Genomic DNA, 22890 nt, shown 5'->3' with positions numbered 1-22890 from the left:
TACAACCTACTAAATTGTGATTAATAAACGTTTCTAGCTAGTGCCAGAGGCGTACGACAGGGGATAGTGAATGATTGACCCTTCCCAAATTCTACGCCACTGAGTGAATTACTATTTTAGTGAAATTTTTCGATTCTCCAGTTCTTCTGTGTAAATAATTTACTCTTTACTGTTATCGATAAAGTCATCAGTTTAAGAGATATTGGAAGTCTAAAATGAACGAATGAATGAATCAAAATAACTACGCCGTTTCATTTTTAACGTCCAATATCTCGAAAACTAATGACTTAATCGTTACCAGTAAAGAGTATATTATTTACAAAGAAAGTATTGGAGAATAGAAAAATTTCGCTAAAATAGTAATTCCCTCAGTGGCGTAGAATTTGAGAAGGGTCAACCATTAACTATCCCCTGTTGTACGCCTCCGGCAGTAGCTAGAAACTTTTATTTATCACAGTTTAGTAGACTGTATAGTACCCACACTTTCTGCCAAGTATGATAAGGATAGGTCAAATAGTTTGAAAGTACTTGGCAAAAATAATTTTTAAATTTTTAAATAAAACACATTAAGTATTTTAGACCATCCTAGACCAATTTTAGGCCAATCTTAATATTTTTAGGTCTAGAATCTACAACTTAGATATTCGACATTCTTAATGAAACTTAACCCTAAAAGGGCCCGTAGTAATATAACTCCAGGAAAAAAAAAGAAGAGGAAAAAAGACAAAAAAATTTGTTAACTAGTGAAAAATTCCCAGGAACCCAATTATTGAAACGTCATTTCAAAATATTTAATCCCCGTGATGTTATTAAAAAAACAAATTATAAATAAATTTGAATAATTTTCAAATGCCATTTTAGGGGGAAGTTTAATTGAAATTGGAATTAATCAATACAGTTGTCGAAAATTTACATAAAAATAAAAATAATAAGATTTAATACAGGTGAATATTTCTTTGGCAACAACCGCGTTTTTGCAATTGAAAATATAGTAGAATTTAAAAACAAATTAAATATCTCAAAAAATATTCAATATTTTTCGACAAATTTTTTTTTGCTTAATACCAGTAACATAGCGCAACTTTGTCTGTAAAATCAGATATTTTATAGTGCTTATTTAAAACGCTAAAAATAATTTTTTGTAAATTTGGTTTTAAAGATTTATATTCAATTATTTAAATAAATAGGAGGTCAAATTTAATTTAGTAAGTCTTGTGTGAAAAATTTACCCTTCAACTTTGCAGAAAATAATACAATAGACCTTTGTTAGTAATTGGATGACCTCAGCAGTTAAAAAAGTAATTTTTTTGCAAAAATGACCCCTTTTTAATTATTTAAACAATGATCCCCTTGTATGATTTGGATACTTTTTTGAAAATATCTTTTTTGCGTACCTAAACTTTGATATAAAATTTGTTTCAACCTGTACGAATTTACATTTTGATTTACATGTAGTGTAATTTTATTTTACTAGACTATCATTAAACCTATGATTTCTCAACCTATTCGCCATAAGCTTCGCTGGTATCGCCAACTAGCGGATAACGAGTGCAACTTTTGCCGGAAATTTAATGAGAAAATTATTGCGAATAGAAAATAATTGTTTCAAATTCATTATTTAATTCTTATCGTGTAATATTTACAATGTAAAGGAGTAATTAGATTTTTTTAAAATTTTGCGTATTATTTTGACGTACCTATTGACTGGCGGATATTAGTTTTCTTCTTTCGTACTACTGATAATTTGAGAATTGTCAGTAGTAATTGCACAAGAGCTCTGAAATTATTGAATTTTTCCCGAGTGACACTTTGACAGTTTTAATTTCACGAGCCGAAGGCGAGTGAAATTATGTCAAAGTGTCACGAGAGCAAAAATTCTATATTAATTTCAGAGATCGTGTGCAATTTGTTGCGATTATTTCATGAATAAAACTGTTCAAAACCAAAATTTTATTGTAATTTATTTATGTAAGTACAAAGTACCATTAAACACACAGTTTTTATAAATATAATATGACGATTGAAAGTCATCACTTTTATAATTTTTAAAATATTAATTGTCATTAATGTCACTGAATGTATTTTTTCGTAGCAACGAAGGGCATCTGACGTAATATGCTTAAAGATGGGAGATTATCAAAAATTATCACCTTAATTTGCATTTCTGTAGCTTTCTATTGGTCAGAATCTCCTATGAATGAAATAATCGTGTAAATGGCGCTTAGATTAATGGATTAAATACATTTAAATAAAAAAAAAACAAATTTTAATGTTTGAAACGTAAAGTATATTTAAGGTAAAAATATATATGCCACAGCTTGGGTCGACTAATATTTTTTCCTATTATTATTTTTAATTTCAATGTTTTAAATTAATCACTTTTGCATTTATGTCAAATTTCCTGAAAATATTCACTGACTTGTCACTAGAGGCGCTTACGAACTTTTAAATATCCCCTCTACCTACGAGCTCACTGCGGATACTCTTATTTAACGATTACGATTACCATATGATAGAAGTTCTTTTTCATCGGAAAATGCAACGTTAGACCAATTGTTGTTTTCATAGTTTACGCATTCATTACAAAATGTAATTCGTCTCCTCTTATAATCCACAGTCAAAAAGGTGTCCTTGCAGCTGCACAATTTATCAGTTTACTTGGTTTCATTAATACTTCTACGTGCAGCGCAAATTTTACATGGAAAGGCTGTCTCTTTCCTAGAGATTTATAATATCTGAAAAAAATTTGAAAACTTGGGAAAAACAGGTTTTTTCCGTTTTTTTTTCCAGACCACTGGAAAAATTGGAAAAAATGGAAAATTTCAATATTTTTTCATTGAGACTTAAAACGTGAAAAAGTACCAATTTTAAACTCGTTTAAATATCGTCGCCTAAACGCAACAGTGGATGTAAAATAATGTAGTTTCGAGAAAAACGCAATTGAAAATTTTACGAAATTTCGGTAATTAATAACTTTTTTATATTTAGATGGATATACATGGAATTTTGTTTGAGTACCTAACTTTACATGCGTCACATAACAATTTATATTATTTAATAAAAAAGTGAAAAATAATTGGGAAAAAAGTTAGTTGTCCTATAGACTACTAAGGATCTGTTTTTAGGTGGATGTGAGAGGTGGCATTCAGATTTTTGCGGATAAAGTTAGGTGATAACTTCGTTAATAATAATTGAATTATGCTCCTTCTAAAATATGCCCGGAACATTAATAAAAAATATTAAATATTTAAAAATTTCGTTTTTTTTTCTATTTTTTTTGCTTATAACTTAAAAACTGTTCGTTTTAGAACAAAGTCGTATAGGAATAAAACAAAGATAATTAAATTTTCTATCCGATGCGACTAGTTAAAAATGTCTTAATTTATCACCCTTGCTTCAAAATAGCAATAAATATAAAATAAGGGGGCAAAACAAGCCTGTCCTTATTCAATGATTTTCCATCACTTAGGTTACACTTGGAACCTTCCTAATTCGCTTAGAAAATTTTTGTAATATGCTTAAACCGTACACCAAATTTCATTAAAATTGACTTACTAGATTTTGCATAATAATTTTGCAATCTAAACTTTTTTTAAAAAATTAAAATTTTTAAAAATCTTGCCCAAAAAAAACTAGAACATACAAAGATTTGTAAATTTTTTTACATATAAAGAAGTACTCCACCTATCTAATGCATTTTACAGGATTGAAATGGGATTATTTAAGCAGCCTCAGCAATGTTTTAAAATTATAAACAATTTTTTGGCTTATAAACAAATTAGTGCTGTGGCCAGGAGGGGGTGCTACGGGCTCCTTTATTTAGATGGACTTACCCAAGTTTTTTATATATTTTGACCCGTATAACACGAATTTTTTGGGTAACAGTTGATCCGGATGTCGATAAGATTGTTATAAACAAAGAACTTGAGGAATTACATAACATCGATTTTTCGCAAAATAAAACATTTTTTTGTATTTCTTGGGTACTTCGAAGCAAAACAGGTTCTTACAAGTTTTTTCGTAGGATGTATAATTTTCGAGATAAACGCGGTGGAATTTTCAAAAAATCGAGAAATTGCAATTTTTGAACGCGAATAAAGTTTGATTAAAAAATAAAATACAGTCGAACCCGCTTATTGGAATAGCTTTCGTGACAATCAAACGTATTCCTATAACCGGGATATTCTAATAACCGATCTCTGGTCGCTAATAGAAACGTTTTGGCACCTCAAATTTTTATTCCTTAAACCGGCATATTCCTTTAAGCGGTATTCTAATAACCGGGCTTGACTGTAGCAATTTTGCTAACAGCATTTGAAAGTTTAAGTCAAATTATACCGGTTTTAATTATTTGCATTGCTAAAAATTAATTTTTTTATTATTAAACAAAGCTATTTGTTTTTAAGCCAAAAAATTGTTTATAAATTTAAAACATTGCTGAGGCCCCTTAAATAATCCGATTTTAATTCTGTAAAGTGTATTAGATAGGTAGAGCACCTTTTTATATGTAAAAAAATTAGCCAACTTCTAAATGGTCTACTTTTTGTTCAGAAAGATTTTAAAAAATTTGAACTTTTCTAAAAACATTTAGATTGCAAATTTATTATGCAAAATTTATTAGGTCGATTTTAATGAAATTTGGTACACGATTTAAGTATGTTACAAATAATTTCATAAGTGAATTACTAAGGTTATAAGTGCCACCAAAGTGGTTAAAAAATATTGAATAACAACAGACTTATTTTGGCCCCTTATTTTGTATTTATTGCTATATTGCAGAAAAGGTAATACCTCAAGACATTTTTTACCAGTCGTATATCATACAAAATTCAATTATCTTTATTTTATTTCTGTACGACTTTGTTCCAAAACGAATGGTTTTAAAGTTATAAGCAAAGGAAGCAGAAAAAAATCGATGTTTTTCGAAATTTTTAAATATTTAAATTTTTTTATTAATGTTCTGGGCATATTTGAGAAGGAGAGTAGATAAATAAAGCCGTATCCCGCTCATCGTGAGCCAGAATCGGTATGCCGGTTCCCGCTCATCGTGAGCCAGAATCGGTATACCGGTTTCCGCTCATCGTGAGCCAGAATCGGTATACCGGTTCCCGCTCATCGTGATCCAGAATCGGTATACCGCTTCCCGCTCATGGTGATCCAGAATCGGCATACCGATTCCCGCTCATGGTGAGACAGAATCGGCACACCGATTCCCGCTCATCGTGGTCCAGAAACGGTATACCGGTTCTGTATCATCGTGGTGACGTCAAGCACATAGTGCCTAAGCGGCATAGCGAATCGTGCCATGCGAGGGTCAAACGGCATAGCGAATCGTGCCGTGCGAGTGCCAAATGGCATAGCGAATCGTGCTGTGCGAGGGGCCGTTGGTAACGAGTACGATGAGATGAAAAACAAAGGTGGCGTCAGTGAACGACAGCGTATTCGATTCTGAATACTCGTATTCATATAAATATATAAATCCAAAACTTTAAATTATTTACAAAAATATTGTAAATTAAATATAGTCGAATAGTGTGTTTGTTCACAATACAGGATGAAGCCTCTGATAAGAAAGACGTAAATAATATGTTTATGTCAAATAAAAACCGATAACAGAAAAACACAGGCATCACATGTTTTGCAAAATTTAAACAACATTCTCAAGTGATAAGGCGGATGCTTGACCGCAATATTATTTTTGAAAGTCGTTATCGTCCGGTCTGAATTAAATGAAAACAAAATAATATAAAAGCGTTACATGTTCAACCGCAATAGATAACGATATTTGTTGGTTGTTATTCAGGGAAATTTCTAGAATGTTGACAACACCACGACTTGCTTATCTTTGAAATGGATCAGTCGATGGTACCGTAGGCGCATTAGGCTGACGCAACATGGGATCGCGTGGGGTGACGTCATGCTCGGTCCTTTAAAAGACCGAGGAACGCAATCGTTTGGCAAAGTTCGCAGTTTATGCAAATACTACAAAATATAATAAGTTGTTTACAGTTCAGTGCAAAATATATCTAATAAGGTAAGCGTGTGTTCTCTGTTTATATTTTTATGTAGTTAATATGGCTTTTATAATAATGTGAGTGCTATAAATCATTTCACGGGTGCTATTTTTATAAGAATTGATCTCCTCTTTTCGTATTTCGATGTCATGCAGTATACTGTTCTTCTCTTTTCATATTGTGAGTTTACACAGTAAATTATTAAGCAATGGATACGTGGTATATGTTTATATATGTATTATATCCATTTTATCAAAGTAACATCTGTAAAACATTTCACGGTTGCTATTTTTAAAGGAATTTATTTCCTCTGTATGGTGGCATATGACATCTAACATAGTTCATGGCGTTCATCTCTTTCGAAGTATACAATGCATCTCCCTATTCACGTTAAACAAAAAACTATAATGTGTTATATTGTTGCAGATAGATCTAGCAAAACTAAATGCATCCACATCAATTGCAGAGAGAAAACCAGCAATAAATCTAAACTCCTTGCCGGTGAATGAAACACAAAAAATACTGTCGGCAAAGATAGTCCAAAGCAAATTTTGTCAAGCGGTTTTGTTGGAATTAACTGAGAGTGTCACGTTTTTGACTGATCGGGTGACTGAAGACTACAAACCATTCCTACAGTATTTTGCAGAACAGAATTATTCTATAGTGTACGAGGGAGCATTTGAAACTGGAAGCCATTTTACCAACGGATTCAAAATAGTGGAAAATTAGAGTCTACTACATAAAGCGGTAAGCGATTTTTGTGCAAAATTTAATTAAAGCGCGAGACATATTGTTTGAGAATTATACACAGCGAGAAGCTAATATTTAGCTAATTGGTTAAAACACATTAAGAAACAATAGACCTTGTTTAATAAAGCAATTCGTTATGGAGACTTGGATGTATCAAAATTACGTCAATTGCAAACAAACGTTGGGCATTTAAAAACAGTCAAATTAGAGTCAAAAACAGTCAAATTCAAAATTTTTCTCAACACGTGAGTGGGGGCCTTAATAAACGTAGCTACGTTAAATGGGATGAGATAACTTCATCATTTGCAAGTCGGGTTAGAACGGGAATACTTATTAATTTGGCTCATAAGGACGTAATGCAATTTTTCGTGATTGTTTTAAGCTTTTTAAAATTAAAATTAAAAATATTTTAAAAAAAATTTAATGTAATAAAATGTAATACCGCTTTTTGTGGTCAGTTTATAAGAAAAGCAAATCAGGGGTAAAATAGCGAATTTAAATATTTTAACACAAAAAATAAAATCATAGACGCAGGAACAGACTTAACTTTGTGGTTCCACTCTAACGTAATTGATAAACTTATGGCGAAACTATCAGAGTTTGAGGAAAAGGGTTCAGGTTGGGCTTTGAAAAAAATAATATCGTTGGAGGTTAATATTAACAAATATGAAATCGGGAATGTGGCTTCATCCTTCATTAAGCTACCGGATCAAATCCGAAATAAAAACGCGTGTATCAATGTAAAAAACAATGCTGAAGCTTGCTTTTTGTGGAGTATAGGGTCAGCGCTGTATCCTGCAAAAGCGAATTCAGATCGAACTAATTCATATCCACATTACACAACAGTCTTAAATGTTGAGGGTGTGGAAACACCAATGACTATTGGAGGCATTTCAAAATTTGAGAAACAAAATAACATCTCTGTAAACGTTTATGGGCTGGAAATGAATGTCGTTAAAGAAAAAACATTTTATGTAATAACGCCGCTTAGGCTGTGTAAAACTAAATTAGCTAGACATGTAAATTTGCTGATGGTACAAGATAAATATTTTCCACAATTAAACGATTATGAGGCGCCTGTTGAGGATGACGTAATTGTAGACATCAAGTACCATTATTGCATGATAAAGAATCTGTCTCGGCTGTTATCTAAGCAAGTAAGTAAACATCAACATAAAATATGTGTATGCGATAGATGTTTAAATTATTTTAGCAGTGTTGATATACTTAATCCCCATGCAAAGTATTCTGAGAACATCAACGATTGCAAAGTATCATTTCCACCATATCAACATGTTGAATTTAAAAATCATGTGTATAAACAAGCAGCGCCGTTCGCCGTCTATGCAGACTTTGAGACAATGTTACAAAAAATGAAAAATAACCCACTTCAAAGTAAAACAGTTAAAAGTCAGGAGCATAAAGCCTATAGCGCCGCGTATTACTTAACATGTTCATACGATGAGTCATTATCTTTTTATCGAAGCTACGCAGGTACGGACTGTATAGATTGGTTTGCCAAGGAGTTGGCAATGTTTGTACAAGGAAAGATAAAGCATATTGAACCCATGAATATTAAGCCGAATGCTAATGAAGCAATATCCTGTTATATTTGTGAAAAGCCATTTTTAGAAGAAGATGTGGTTGTTAAAGATCATTATCACTTTACAGGGGCTTTTCGAGGATTTGCACATCAAGTGTGTAATCTTAATTTTAGAAAACTGTTTGTTGTTCCGGTGTTCTTTCATAATCTCAGCGGTTACGACTCACATTTCATGATAAGACAATTATCGAAAAACGGATGTATCAGTCTACTTCCAATAAACAAAGAAAGATATATTTCCTTTACTCTGTAGGAGAACGAATCCAAAGTGAAGTTGAGATTCGTTGATTCATTGAGATTTATGAATTCCTCATTGGATAAACTGGCAACCACATTGAATACCGAAGATTTAAGGTACATGGCTCGTGAATTTTCAAATGCCACCGCAGAACAATTAGAGTTAATACGAAGAAAAGGTGTATTTCCCTATGAACACATTGATTCTATGGAAAGGTTAAAGGAAACTCAACTACCACTTATTGATAAATTTTACAGTTCGCTAACAAGTGAAAACATTTCTAAAGATATGTACCAACATGCACAGAACGTTTGGCGATCATTTGATATTAAAAATATTCTGGAATATAGTATGTTATATATGAAGACCGATATAATGTTGTTAACTTGTATCTTTGAAAATTTCCGACACAAAATGTCGAGGTACATACGGTCTTGATCCTGCCTGGTACTATACTATACCCGGATTTTCGTGGGATGCAATGCTCAAATATACTGGTTGCAAATTGGAGTTACTGCAGGATATCGATAAAATCATGTTTATAGAAAAATCTATTCGAGGTGGAATCAGTCAAGTGAGTAATCGATACTCGGAGGCTAATAACAAATATATGCCATCTTACGACCCCTCAAAACCCAGCAAGTATCTGTTGTATTTGGATGTTAATAATTTATATGGGTGGGCAATGTCCCAATGTTTACTATATGCACAGTTTGAGTGGGTTGACACCAACATTGATGTGCTTAGTATTCCTGATGATGCAACAGAAGGTTTCATTTTGCAAGTAGATCTGGAGTATCCTGAGCACTTGAATGACTTACATCGAGATTGGCCGTTTTGTTGTGAACATCAAGTTCCACCAGCATCAAAGTTTAAAAAACTTATGACTACGCTCCATAATAAAACAGAGTACACTTTACATTACCGCAACCTTAAACAAGCTCTCAATGCGGGGCTCAAACTAACAAAAATTCATAAATTGTTAAAGTTCCAACAAAGCGCATGGCTTAAGCCATATATCGATCTTAATACAAAATTACGAACTGCAGTAACAACGACATTTGAGAAATATTTATACAAATTAGCTAACAATGCCATAGTCGGTAAAACCATGGAAAACATACGCAAACACCGCATATTAAAGCTTGTTTCTAAGTGGGAGGGGAGATATGGAGCCAAAAATTTAATTTCCAGCCCTCGATTTTACAACAGAACAGTTTTTGATGAAAATCTAATGGCGATTGAACTAAATAAAACAAATCTAACGTTTAACAAACCATTGTACATCGGAATGCCTATTCTGGACATATCCAAAGTGTGCATGTATGATTTTCATTATAAGTTCATGTTACCAACTGTGGGAATTGAAAATTTAAAGCTGATGTATGGGGATACTGATAGTTTTGTCTATGAAGTAACATGTGATGACGTTTACAGAGATGTCATGATACCAAATCTATCTAAATTCGACACATCGGACTATGCCGGGGATAACTCCTATAACATGCCACAAGTCAATAAAAAAGTGCTTGGCTTAATGAAAGATGAGGCCAATGGGCGCATCATGACTCATTTTGTGGGACTTAGATCAAAAATGTACACATTCAAATAACAATACACAGACGAGGAGCAAAAGGCCTTGTGGCAAAAATACCATGGATGAAGCTGCGATTGAAAAAATTGTAAATAACTTGGGTGTTATGAAAAAATCTTATGGGGTTAAGTACTCGGTAGTGAAAAATGCCATTACGTTTGAGGATTACGTGGAGTGTCTAAAAGAATGTACCACAAAAAGCGTTACACAATCAACATTTCGTTACTATGCACATAACATGTTTACAATCACACAAGAAAAAATAGCATTAAGTCCACATGATGATAAACGTTGTTTGCAAACAGACCCATATGATACTTTACCATGGGGCCATTATGCCACTACAATGACTGAATAAACAATAAAATAATATTAAATGAAACATCGCTTATCATCTATAGATAACTTTGTATATTGTAACATTATTATCCATGTTATAATGTAAGTTGTAGAAATAAAGGTTGTACTCGTATGTGTTGGTGTTATTTATTAAAAAAGAAAATACAACATACTTAATAATACATTTATTGTTATATACATTATGTTAAATCATTTGAAAGCCTATTTTTATAATAAAATATATATTCTTTTAATGCTAAACTTAACAAAGTATTTGGACAAATAGTGCAATATGCGTTAAACGCTTCAACTGGTTCATACAAAGAGTCTCTGGCACAAAAATTGTTCTTGATGAACGTTGAAATGTTTATATAGTATTCATGAAATTGTAAACTCTTCAACAGCATCACTTTATGGGACATCATGCTCTGATCTCCTTCTATAATTTGATTGACCTCACCTTCCCATAAGTAATATTCGACCCCAAATTTCTCGATGGATAGTAACTTTACATTGTCCATTACCAATTGTCGAAGTGTGCAGATATCGCCACACTGAAATTCGATTGGATCATACTCATCGGCATAAGTCGGTAGATCTGCTTGGAAAAAATCCATCATTTTTGCTTTAAACCAATCAATTATTGATGTCCACTCGGTTGTGCGTAAACTGATTCTAATAAAAGTACCATGGTGACACAGAATTATCGATGGTGAAAAATCTCGAGCTGGAGATAGTCCAATTTTGATGTGGAGAGAACTCATTGGATATGTAGATTCCAATAAATAATATGGTTCATTTGTGGCAGCTTCTTCAAATTTTGCCAATACTCGATCTATTTCATCGCCAGGACTGGGTGGTTGACTATCATCATCATCATCATAATCATATTCTACACTAAATGACTGACTGTCGTAGCCGCTATCTTGAGAACACATGACACTACTGTTCTTCGAGCACTGTTTACGATGTGACTGCAAACTGAATATTATGTTCGTAGTATGCTATGAATTTATATACGTGTTTCATTCCCCCACTCCTTGTGGTTAATTGTGCAGCTTGTCGAAACATGTATTTCTACGCGGCGTATCGAAATATAGATCCTTAAACTACATCTGAATTAGTAATCCAACTATTGTGTGTGCCATCCAATCCTAACCATTTAACGTACATCTTATTGCCTTTTCGTCTAAGTACTTTTTCCACCAAGTAAATGTCAGGATTTTTCGTTTTCTGCAATTCTTCTTCGTAAAAACCACCGCTAATCGGCACACCTTGCATGTCTTCGAGCAAATACGTTATAGGATTTGTTATCTTAACTTGTACAATTTTAAATAATTCTGTAGTCGAATTGGATGTGTATGCCTTTTCAAAGAAATGTTTTGCTTTTGATACACGTAAAATGTCGCCAACTTTAAATTGTCGTGGGCCGGCAATCTTTAAATGACTATAACTTTGGCGTAAAATAGCTTTTTCGTTGGATTTGTTGACCTGAGATGGTTTGTATCCCGTTTTGCTGTGTTTCGTATTGTTGTATTCCTCGGTGATTATAGGAAGGGCATCTAGCCATTTGTATGATCCATGTAAACTGAAATACTTGTACAACTTTGCTTTTAACGTTCTAATAACTCGTTCACAAATGGCAGCCTTTTTAATCGTGTAGGTGCTGTAATGATTAATGTCGTGTTTTTTCATCAAACTTTGAAATTTTGTGTTGTAAAATTCGGTTCCCTGATCGGATTGTAGTTTTTTCGGCACTCGTTGAGTATGGACGAGGATATCCGAAAATGCCCGAGTAATTTCCTTACCTGTTTTAGTCTTTAGAGGGCGTGTCCACACAAATTTTGAAAAACAATCAATGACAACTAGTATTAGTTTGTAATTTTTATTTTGGTGTGCATAAGGTCGCATTTCGGCCAAAACCATCTGCCACAAGTCATCGAGTCCTTTGATTATTGTTCGTCGACGAGGATAGTGTTTTCGTGCTGGTTTATGCAACTCGTACACTACCTGTTTCTTTTCTTTAGACTTTCTTATATACGACTTTCAATTGCTTTTAGGCGAGTATCTATACTCATCGAATAAAGGTTGTCTACTACACCCTGTAATGCTGCGTTCATTTCTTTTATCTCATTTTTCATCGTCATATCGAATACCGTAATAGCCTCAATTTCTTCGTGTATATCAGTAGTTTTCTGCTGCAACAACTTATGTACATTATTCTCAGAATCATTTTTTAGAGCATTCAAATCATCTTTGATAATTTTTTGCAACTTTTGCTCGAGAAGTGGAACTGTGGTTTTATGAAGCTCTTTTCTCACATTGTTTAGTTCTACGGTTAAATTCTTTATATCATTAGTTTTCTGCTTCAGCAACTTATTTACATTATTATCCGTATCCTTTTTTAGTGTATTCAAATCATTTTTCATTATTTTCTGTAACTTTTGCTCGAGAAGTGGAACTGTGGTTTTATGGAGCTCTTCCCTTACTTCATTTATTCCGATGGCCAAATCCTGTATATCATCAGTTGTTTGCTCCAATATCACACCATGTGTTTGAATTAATGGCAGGTGTACGTTACGCAACTCTATTATTTGTGTATCAATGTATTTTTTCGTTGCAGAATCACCATGTTCTGATGGATCCTTGACATTGCAAATTTTCACATTTTCGGCATTAATATTTCCGTCAGAAGTATGTGGAAATGTAACTCGCGCCACCTTGTGAGCGCTACCACCACGAGAATGATGACCGAATTTGTCGACACTCATCATGGAAATGATGCTGTCATTCACAGTTACTCTATTATATTAGCTTCTTTTAGTACTTTGATGATGGCTAGGATTTCGTTGTCGTGAGATGTGTTGCCGGCATCTTTCGAAGCCACCAAGAGTTCAAGACGCTCCACCAATTCATTTGGGTCATCCCAGTATATATAGTCCATAGGTAAATCTTTGTATCTCCAACGCGTAGAGAGCCGACTTCTCCTCCACTAGTGTCTGTATGACGACGTTGAGATGATTGAGATGGTGGAAGATTAGGTTTAATAATTGTCTTCCACTTGTCGCCTTGGGTTCCCTTTAGCATACCATCCCGTCTTTTATGAGCGCCGGTTAAGTTCAAAAATGAAATATAACCTTTAACGTCTTCTTCTGTAAAATGATCAGGCTCTTTGTAAAATATTAACTCATATAGTCCACGTGTCCCTTTAAGATATCTTCCTTTCGCGAGAATGTAACCATCCTGAGTGAAATTAATGTCAGTGGGACCAAGTGGCCATTTCGACATAGTGCTATCATAGGTTGGACCGTATACCTTATCTATGTGATCTGAAGATAACATGTGATTTAGCACGTAAGGATGAATTAGATCATGATAGTTATCTAGGTAGGTGTGAAATGCTTGTTCGGATACTTCATCTTGCGATTGGTGTGTTTCTATGTTATCTTCATATTCTTCATCTTCTTCATCGTTGTTTTCAAACACATCTCCATCACCAATAAATGATACTGGTGGTGTTGGTGTACGATTTTCTTCTATATTCGGCTCTTTTTTTAGTCCTACTTCTACTTCCTTTGTCACATTTTCTTCGTCTTCTTTTTTAACTTGTCGAAACTTGGTATCAATAGTATAAAAGAATACGTTGTCGTAATGGGGTAGTTACCCTGAGAAGAGGGTTGGTTGTTAGGAATACACTATTTGTCCATACTTTATTTATTGAACACTACTAATTATTATCAGTAACAAGTTGGTGTGCTTAAAGTAGAACCATCTACGAGTGCATCTGGATTAAGAATGATATTTAATTAACGAATCAATTAGAATGAATCACGGTGCCTTCATGTATAAGTATATAAACAAACTTGTAACATGTAGTTTGTTTATATTGCCGATTCAGCTTGACCATGACATACGAAAATATGAATTAGTTGACTATGCATTATTGTCGACTGGTGCTTCTAACATATCTAGGTCACCTACTAAAATGTAAACAAATGTATATGTTTTGGTTTTGTTTCTAGTATATTTAAGAATTAAATGAATATGTCTTGATCTCAATTTTGGATGTTGATAAACCTTTACATCCATCCCCTTCGGGAAATTTTCTGACTACATGCAAGGAAGAAAATTGTTGTGCTCCACCAACTGATTACTTTAAAAGATTTATACAAATATATACAAATACAAAATACAAATATAATATATACAAATATACAGCTTATTACCCTATAAAAAAATTGCCATCAAACATCGTCTATTCTTACTTATTACTTCCTTATATCTCGCGAAATTCTACACTCAGAAATTGTAATGTATATTTTACCTTTTCCCGATTTAAAATAAAATTATAACTTTAACTCCTATATTTGAACTTACTTTTTAATTATACTTCTTTTACTTTTAAAATAATTATTTGATTTTCTGACCTTTTACATATTCTTCAACTAAAAAAATTTCTCCTTTTCCTTCCTCTCCTTCTTGTCTGGTACTTTACAATACATATTTTCATTTTCTTTATACTTAGTACTTTCTTCATAGTGTACTATTAAAAATATTTCTTCTTCTTCATATTTCTTCATTAAACTCGTATTTACTTCACATATTCTTCCTTTTCTAACCCTTACCTACTCGGCGGGATTTTCGCAGCTTTAAATCCTTGTATTTGCTTCCGGTCCTTTCTCCACGTCCTTAGTCGTGGGAAGGTTTGTTCCAAAGACAAAATGGATAGTTGTGCGCTTAAAAAAGTCTTCTACATTTTGCATCCCTAAATTCCTGTCTGATCCGAACTGCTCAGTCTTGATGAGAGTCGGTTAGCTTCAAAACATGAAATGAGCATGCTAAAATCTTCTGATGTTCATTTTGTACCTTTTTCCTTGACAAGAGTGTGTTTTTTCTGAATTGTCTTTAATTAATTATGCTTCTAATAAATTAAAAAAAAATCAATTGTCTACTTAATTCATCGTAAAACATTAAAAAATCATATTTATATTAAAATTAAACCGATACTAAAAACTTGAAATCAGAAATCTTATTGTCGTTATCAAAACTTCAATATTCAATAAAAATTCGAAAGAAATTGGTAATAAAAATAGACTATATTTTATTTAAAAAATCACGAAAAATCTATTTACCTATCATTATTCTATCTAGCTAGGACTATTCTTTTTCAATCCTATCTATCTATCTAACATCTAACACCTATCTATCTAGCATCTATCTATCTAGGGTTAGTTTTCTTAGCTAGGGCCCTATACTACGTGCACGTACTACCTATAAAATTTACCTAAAAATTACGAACGAGAAAAGCTCAATAAATAATGTGAGTTTTTGCTATCTACTAAATAATAGTTTTTTCTCACTTAGTTCGCGCAATTAGTCACTTTATATACCGTCACAACGAAAAAGTCTCTATTTCTCTGATTGAAATACAGTCTTACATGACCTCATTTGACTTAAATAAGTATAATATTGGCATTATAGAAATTTAAAGTTAGTTTACATAATAAATATTTAAAGTAACTTTATATTATATTAATTGTCTCTATGTTACCTGAAGCAATACAACGTATTCTTCTTAAATAGTACTTTTTACTGTACAAAAGTCTCTTTAATTATTCGGTTTTCCATATCTTTGTCATTAAATCTTCTTTACCTTAATCTTAATAACATGTCTATCATTATGATATTATGAAAAGTCTTATTTGTCAATCTTTTTTTTTGTCCTTTTCCCTCCAATGGGATTTTCTTGTTAATATATAAACTTCTTTACGTCACTATAACTTATAAGTCTTTATTTTTCTTCTTACATCATTACTTTTACATCATTTTCTTACATCATTTCTTCATAAATTCATTGTATAAAAAATCTTGTATATCCTTGTATATAAGCAATTTAATATCTTTTCCGTAGTCATATTTTTAATTTTCGTCTTTAATGTTTCTTTGTCTTGTCATTGTTAAAAAAATTCTCTAAATCTTGATTCATCGGTCCCATATATCGGAACTCATATTTTCAGTGAAACTTATTCTCGCCCATTATGTTTGTATTTCCTTTTTCTTCTTTAAACCGTTTATTTCTTTGTCGTTTCTTATATTCTCAATAATATTATTTCAATATATTCTCAAAATTCTTCATTATCGTAATTCCATTAAAAATATTTCTAATTCACCTTTCCTAGTGTATAATTTCAGTAATTTTGTATGTCTTATGTAATGCGTAAAACTCTATTCAGCAAATTCCTTATGTATATATTTCTGACTCGTTCAGGGTCAGGTATGTAACAACAATATAATATACTGTTATATTTCTATTTGATATGAAAATTAAATTTTGATAATTATAAACAAAATTCACTTTAATATAAAATATTTTTAATTTTCTCAACCTCGGGCATATAAATTTAGAACAACCTGTATACAACAAATTGTTATATTTAATTTTAAGAAGTGAGTAGAATAAGCGTACGAAACTCGGAACAATGTGCTTAGATAAACAAAGTGAATGACGCGTACCATTATCGTTCTTCTCGGAAGGTCGATCATTAGCCTATGCTAAATAAAACTCAGTGAAATAGATGATAGTTCATTATCGTTTTTCGCGGAAGGTTTCGATCATTAGCCTATGCTAAATAAGACTCATTTGAAAGAGAGAATAGGTCATTAAAATTTGTAAATAGTTAGAAAGTATTTTAGAATGGGAATTAAATATTTTCTTTTGAAATCCATTAAGCATATTTAGAAAGATTAAAAATTGGTTTTGAGGAATATTACGAATGAGAGTTGGTGGTGGAAGATTGATTTGTGAATCTGGAAGGGATATTTAGAAAGTAGGGGAATGGATGAGAAAGTGAGATCAGAATGTTTTGAGCTGTCGAGAAGTGAAGTCGAGTAGTAGACGGTAGTGTACGGAGAGTGAGAAAGCCGATGTAGTTCCGTGAGTGTGGAGTATCTATCGTGGAACGAGAAGTAGGCCAGGTCGAGAGTAAAAGAACCTCCTTGAGCCAAGAGTGTCCCGGTAGCTGATAGCAGTTTCGAGAAAGGTAGAACACAGCATCACGACAGACGCAGGAACGAGAGCTATACGAGCTAGTTTTTCAAAGGAGAACATTACTGGAAACCAGGACGAGGTTTGATCGCAGCCAAGGATAGCAGGAAACGGGTCTTGTGTGAGGACATTTTCAGTTCACCAGGAAAAGGTCAGTCTCATTTGTTTGGACATGAATGTATGGGTTTTTCGTATTAAATTCCACATAAAAAATTGAATAACATAATCAATAATATCAGAAAAGCTTCATCAAACTTAAATAGAGTTGTTCCTAATAACTCCTAATAGTTAAATGTTAATAAAAACTTTCAATTGAAAACCAAAAGGAAATAAGATTCCCATTTGTAAATGTTATGTTTAAGAATAATAAGAAATAGCAAATATTAAGCATTGATTGCCTTTTAAATAAAATAAAAAATATTTTGATTATAATTGTAACCCATATGTGTATTTTTTTTACTCTTTTCTTTTCTATCCCGATTAGGAACCATTAAGAAATATTTAGAAGCCACGAAAGTAAGTAATTAATTTATAATTCGCCCTGAGATTGAAAACATATTGATATGTGATCTGGTTAATTAATTAGATTAGTATTAATACATTGATTAAATTAAGTGACATATAAGAATATTATCTCATATCAATAATCAAGATCACATCAATACGTTACGCAAAATAAAAGCCTGATATAGCGTTTTCTTAAATTAAAAATATTATGTAATTTTAGACTGCAAATAATGCTTTGATATTCTCTGTATTAGAATTATAAACAAAATGCATTTGTTTTCATTAAAAAATAAACTTAGTATCAATAATGATCTGTATGTACAATGAAGAATAAAAACTAGATTATTGAATATACCTCTAAAACTTAAAAAAAATGAAAATTTGTCCTAATTTATCAATACTGAATAAAAATTAATTCTAATAATTTCCAAAATAATTATATTTTACACAATTAAGTTATATTAATGAAAAAAATATTTCGTGTATGTGAGACTGTATGCAATGAAAAAATAGCTGAAAAGTTACTCACGCGTACACTATTGTCATTGTCCACGATTGTCCATGAAGTCTGGTCCTCTTGACGTTGGGCGTGGCTCCCATGTCTCCTGGCAGGATCGCCATATAAAAGAATACGTTGTCGTAATGGGGTAGTTACTCTGAGAAGAGGGTTGGTTGTTAGGAATACACTATTTGTCCATACTTTATTTATTGAACACTACTAATTATTATCAGTAACAAGTTGGTGTGTTTAAAGTAGAACCATCTACGAGTGCATCTGGATTAAGAATGATATTTAATTAACGAATCAATTAGAATGAATCACGGTGCCTTCATGTATAAGTATATAAACAAACTTGTAACATGTAGTTTGTTTATATTGCCGATTCAGCTTGACCATGACATACGAAAATATGAATTAGTTGACTATGCATTATTGTCGACTGGTGCTTCTAACATATCTAGGTCACCTACTAAAATGTAAACAAATGTATATGTTTTGGTTTTGTTTCTAGTACATTTAAGAATTAAATGAATATGTCTTGATCTCAATTTTGGATGTTGATAAACCTTTACAATAGCATGATGTAACGTTTTTGATGTTTGTGAAATATCCATGAGAGGTTTCGAGATTGGTTTAAAAAGTTTATTTAGTGACTCATCTTGTTCTGTTTTGCCTAATTTCAATGCCAAGTATTTTTTGCGAATTTTTGATCTAGCCAATTCGGCAACTTTTTTCTTGAGCATGGCAATGACAACCGCATCATTAGACATTTTGTTGACGACTAAACACTCTACTTACAATTTTATATATTTATCAAATCCTTTGCGGTATCGACCATTGTTGAGGGGAAAACCTTTCATAATTACCAACGTACCATAGCGGTCTGTTGTCCAACATTCTGAACACAGTTTTTAAAGTGATCAAATGACATGTCTGGCGATACATGTTCATCAAATATATGCTTCTTGATCTCGTCTTGCTTGAACAATACAATCATGTTACAATTGTCTCGTATTAGCTGCTTCGGTATTTTTGAATCTGTTTGACATAAATAAGCAGCATCGATATCTTTGTGTCTGCACATGGAATAATACTCGCGAATCTTTTGTTGACCATAGCATGCAACATCATCGAATAAAAAAATTTAGTTTGGTTGAGCATCGTCTGGACCGATAATTTCTTCATTGTCTTTGAATGGAAAGTATTCAACATCTTTGACTTGCGCTATTATATCTTGCAGTATTTTTGGTATTTCGGTTGAAAGAGAGATTTCGAATAAACATAGACATTTTTGAATTTGGCGCCATTCGGCTAAATAACAGTGATAGCACGACATTCGTTTTTCCGCACCCACTTAGACCGCATATAATGGCTCTAAATGCGTGTGGTAGCAATTTACCATGTTTAGTGACTGTCACTTTCTGGACAATGTCCAGATTATCAATTGGCAGCGTCTGCTCTTGTTGAACGACCTTCATCATGTGACACGTGTAGTATATAAGTGCGACAATATATTATAGATGTCACCACTAGTATGACATCAGTCCAATGTTGGTCGTCGAAGGAAGCGGTCTCGTGAACTTTTTAATAATTAAACTGCCATTTGAGCTACATATTCCTGGCGGTTATCAGTACTGTGGGCGTAAGTAACTAAGCAACACTTTTGTTGTGCGTTATAAGTAAAAAATACGTTCTTTATAGCTGGAACAAAACTACACACACGTCTTGCACGCGTAGATCCAGGAATTAATCCATTAGACGCAGCTTGTAAACAGCACGATATCGCTTACTCACACCATTCCTCTCTCGAAGACCGTCACAAGGCCGATAAAGAATTGGAAAATAGAGCCTGGGAGCGATTTAAGTCGAAAGACGCTAGCTTTGGTAAAAAAACTGCTGCTTTACTTGTAACCGGTGGAATGAAAATGAAAAGAATGCATGTTTTTTCTGTGTGTCTACGTATTCGTTCTCCTCCTCTTTCCAACGACCCGTCGCGATTCGCTATGCCGCTTAGGCACTATGTGCTTGACGTCACCACGATGATACAGAACCGGTATACCGTTTCTGGACCACGATGAGCGGGAATCGGTGTGCCGATTCTGTCTCACCATGAGCGGGAACCGGTATGCCGATTCTGGATCACCATGAGCGGGAAGCGGTATACCGATTCTGGATCACGATGAGCGGGAACCGGTATACCGATTCTGGCTCACGATGAGCGGGAACCGGTATACCGATTCTGGCTCACGATGAGCGGGAACCGGCATACCGATTCTGGCTCACGATGAGCGGGATACGGCTTTATTTATCTACCAAGGAGCATAAGTCAATTATTATTACTGAAGGTATCACCTAACTTTATCTGCAAAAATCGGAATGCCACCTCTCACATCCAAAAACAGACGTTTTTTCGCAGATCCTTACTGGTCTACTACTGTTGCCCTCAAAGATAATCTGTTTTTAACGATATCAGTAAATTTCTGTTATATTATAGACTAATCTTACACTAAAGTTTTGTTTAAAATTTAACACATTTCAATACAAAAAACAAAACAATTTTGTTGTTCAAACATGTTATTATATAAATTATAACATGAATATACTTGTTTTCCAAAAATTTAAGAATTTAACAAGATAATTAACAAAATAAAATGAAAAAATCATCAGAATCAGTTTTGGTAATAGCGGATGCTGAAAGTTGTGAAAGTAAAAACTTATTGCATTTTCTCAAATCAGCCCAAAATTTCTAAAGGGGAATTTATCATGAATTGAACTTACCTTTTTCCTGTGCTTGATAAATTCCAGATAGCCACTCAGAATCAGTATTATTTTTGTTCACTAAATACACTAAATTCTGGCTTCTTCTAGATACCCATAATTTTTACAATTTAAATTGGCTGAATTATTCATTTGTACGCTTAACATACACCGTTTAACATCAATGTAATAGAACTATTGTTCAAGATTACTGAAGACAAAATTGTGACCGCAAGCTGGATAACATAAACAAAGACATAATCGCAACTCAGCAATACCTACATGGCAACAGTAGGATATGTGCGTAAGATAACTTAGTGTTGCATTAATATTGACGACCAAAATGGGTAAACGACAAAATATAATGGTATGATATGTACGTTGTCTTAGTATTGCATTATATAATTTGGGCTAAAAGGAATTAAGCTACACAAGGATATGTAATATTATGAAAAAAGTATTTCACTTTTTATTTATCTTAGTGTTACACTCAACAAAAGGGTATATTTCGAATCATTTGACATGAATATCACAAAAGTCATTTTTTTTTACATATCCTACTGTTGCTTTGAGGCGACGATATATTTTGTAAAAATAATAATCATAATAATAATATCTAAGATATAAGTACAAACATGACGTATATACGGTCAAAAATTATAATTATTATCTAATAATTCAAAGTATCAAAACCGAAACTTCAAACGTAGAAAGTACATTATTTAACCAAAGTGCTCAGTGGTATATTTTTATCTGAGTCTGAATCTTCAGACCAAGCACCTGATGCAGACTCGAACCCTGCCTCATCATCCTGGACGGATAAAACAACATGATTTTTGTCAGTTTCTTCTAAAAGCGGATCTGGTCTAGCATCGTAAATGAATATCTGTTTTTCGTTTATAACCAAATTTAAATGAATAGCAACAACTTTTGAATTTTATCTTGTGATAATATATTTCGTTTGCTTTTATGTATGAGGCCGTGTAAAGACCAGTTTCTTTCTGAAGAGGCGGAAGATGGAGATCCATTTAAAATTCGGGAGGCAATTGGCATAAGTGGCTGTGATGTACACAAACCTTGCCACCATATAACGGGATGAGTATTATTCACACTATCCCATAAATAATTTAGACCAAAAGAATCCAGTTTTTGTTCTAATTTGGTCCAGATTTGCTCCCACCTTCGCGCTACATCTAGATTTAGTGAATGAGCCATTTTAGAAATGTAAGTCTCTAGCATCCATTAGTTAGTCTTCATTCAATTGTTCTCCTTTAAAGCTAGAACCAAGAAGATTGGCTGCAAAGTGCACATTAGAACAAAATTCGTAGCGTTCTTCAACATATTTTAGCAAACTTTCGATAAGAGAACTAGTCTGGTCAACTTGTTGGAAAATATTTAATATTGTGTCTTTTATAATTAAAGACAAAAGGCACTTCTGATAATATATATATCTATCCAATTCTAAAAATTTATCGATTTTAATACGGGATGCAGAATTTGTTTAGTATATTGTAACAAATTTCAATTTTTCCGTATTTCTC

General features: G+C 32.9%; 1 protein-coding gene across 1 annotated transcript; it reads left to right on the top strand.

The window, feature by feature from the left end:
- The first annotated feature begins 7345 nt into the window (after positions 1 to 7345).
- On the top strand, positions 7346 to 8620 carry LOC126892841 (uncharacterized). The gene has a single exon (XM_050662618.1). The coding sequence runs from the start codon at positions 7346 to 7348 to the stop codon at positions 8618 to 8620; it is 1275 nt and encodes a 424-aa protein (XP_050518575.1).
- Positions 8621 to 22890: the final 14270 nt, after the last annotated feature.

This window comes from Diabrotica virgifera, chromosome 1 (assembly GCF_917563875.1).
Source record: "Diabrotica virgifera virgifera chromosome 1, PGI_DIABVI_V3a".
Classification (NCBI taxonomy): Eukaryota; Metazoa; Arthropoda; class Insecta; order Coleoptera; family Chrysomelidae; genus Diabrotica; species Diabrotica virgifera.
This window is presented reverse-complemented; position numbering and strand designations above follow the sequence as displayed.

Coding starts and splice junctions, on each gene's coding strand:
- LOC126892841 (XM_050662618.1), top strand. CDS start 7,346: ATGGCGAAACTATCAGAGTTTGAGGAAAAGGGTTCAGGTTGGGCTTTG.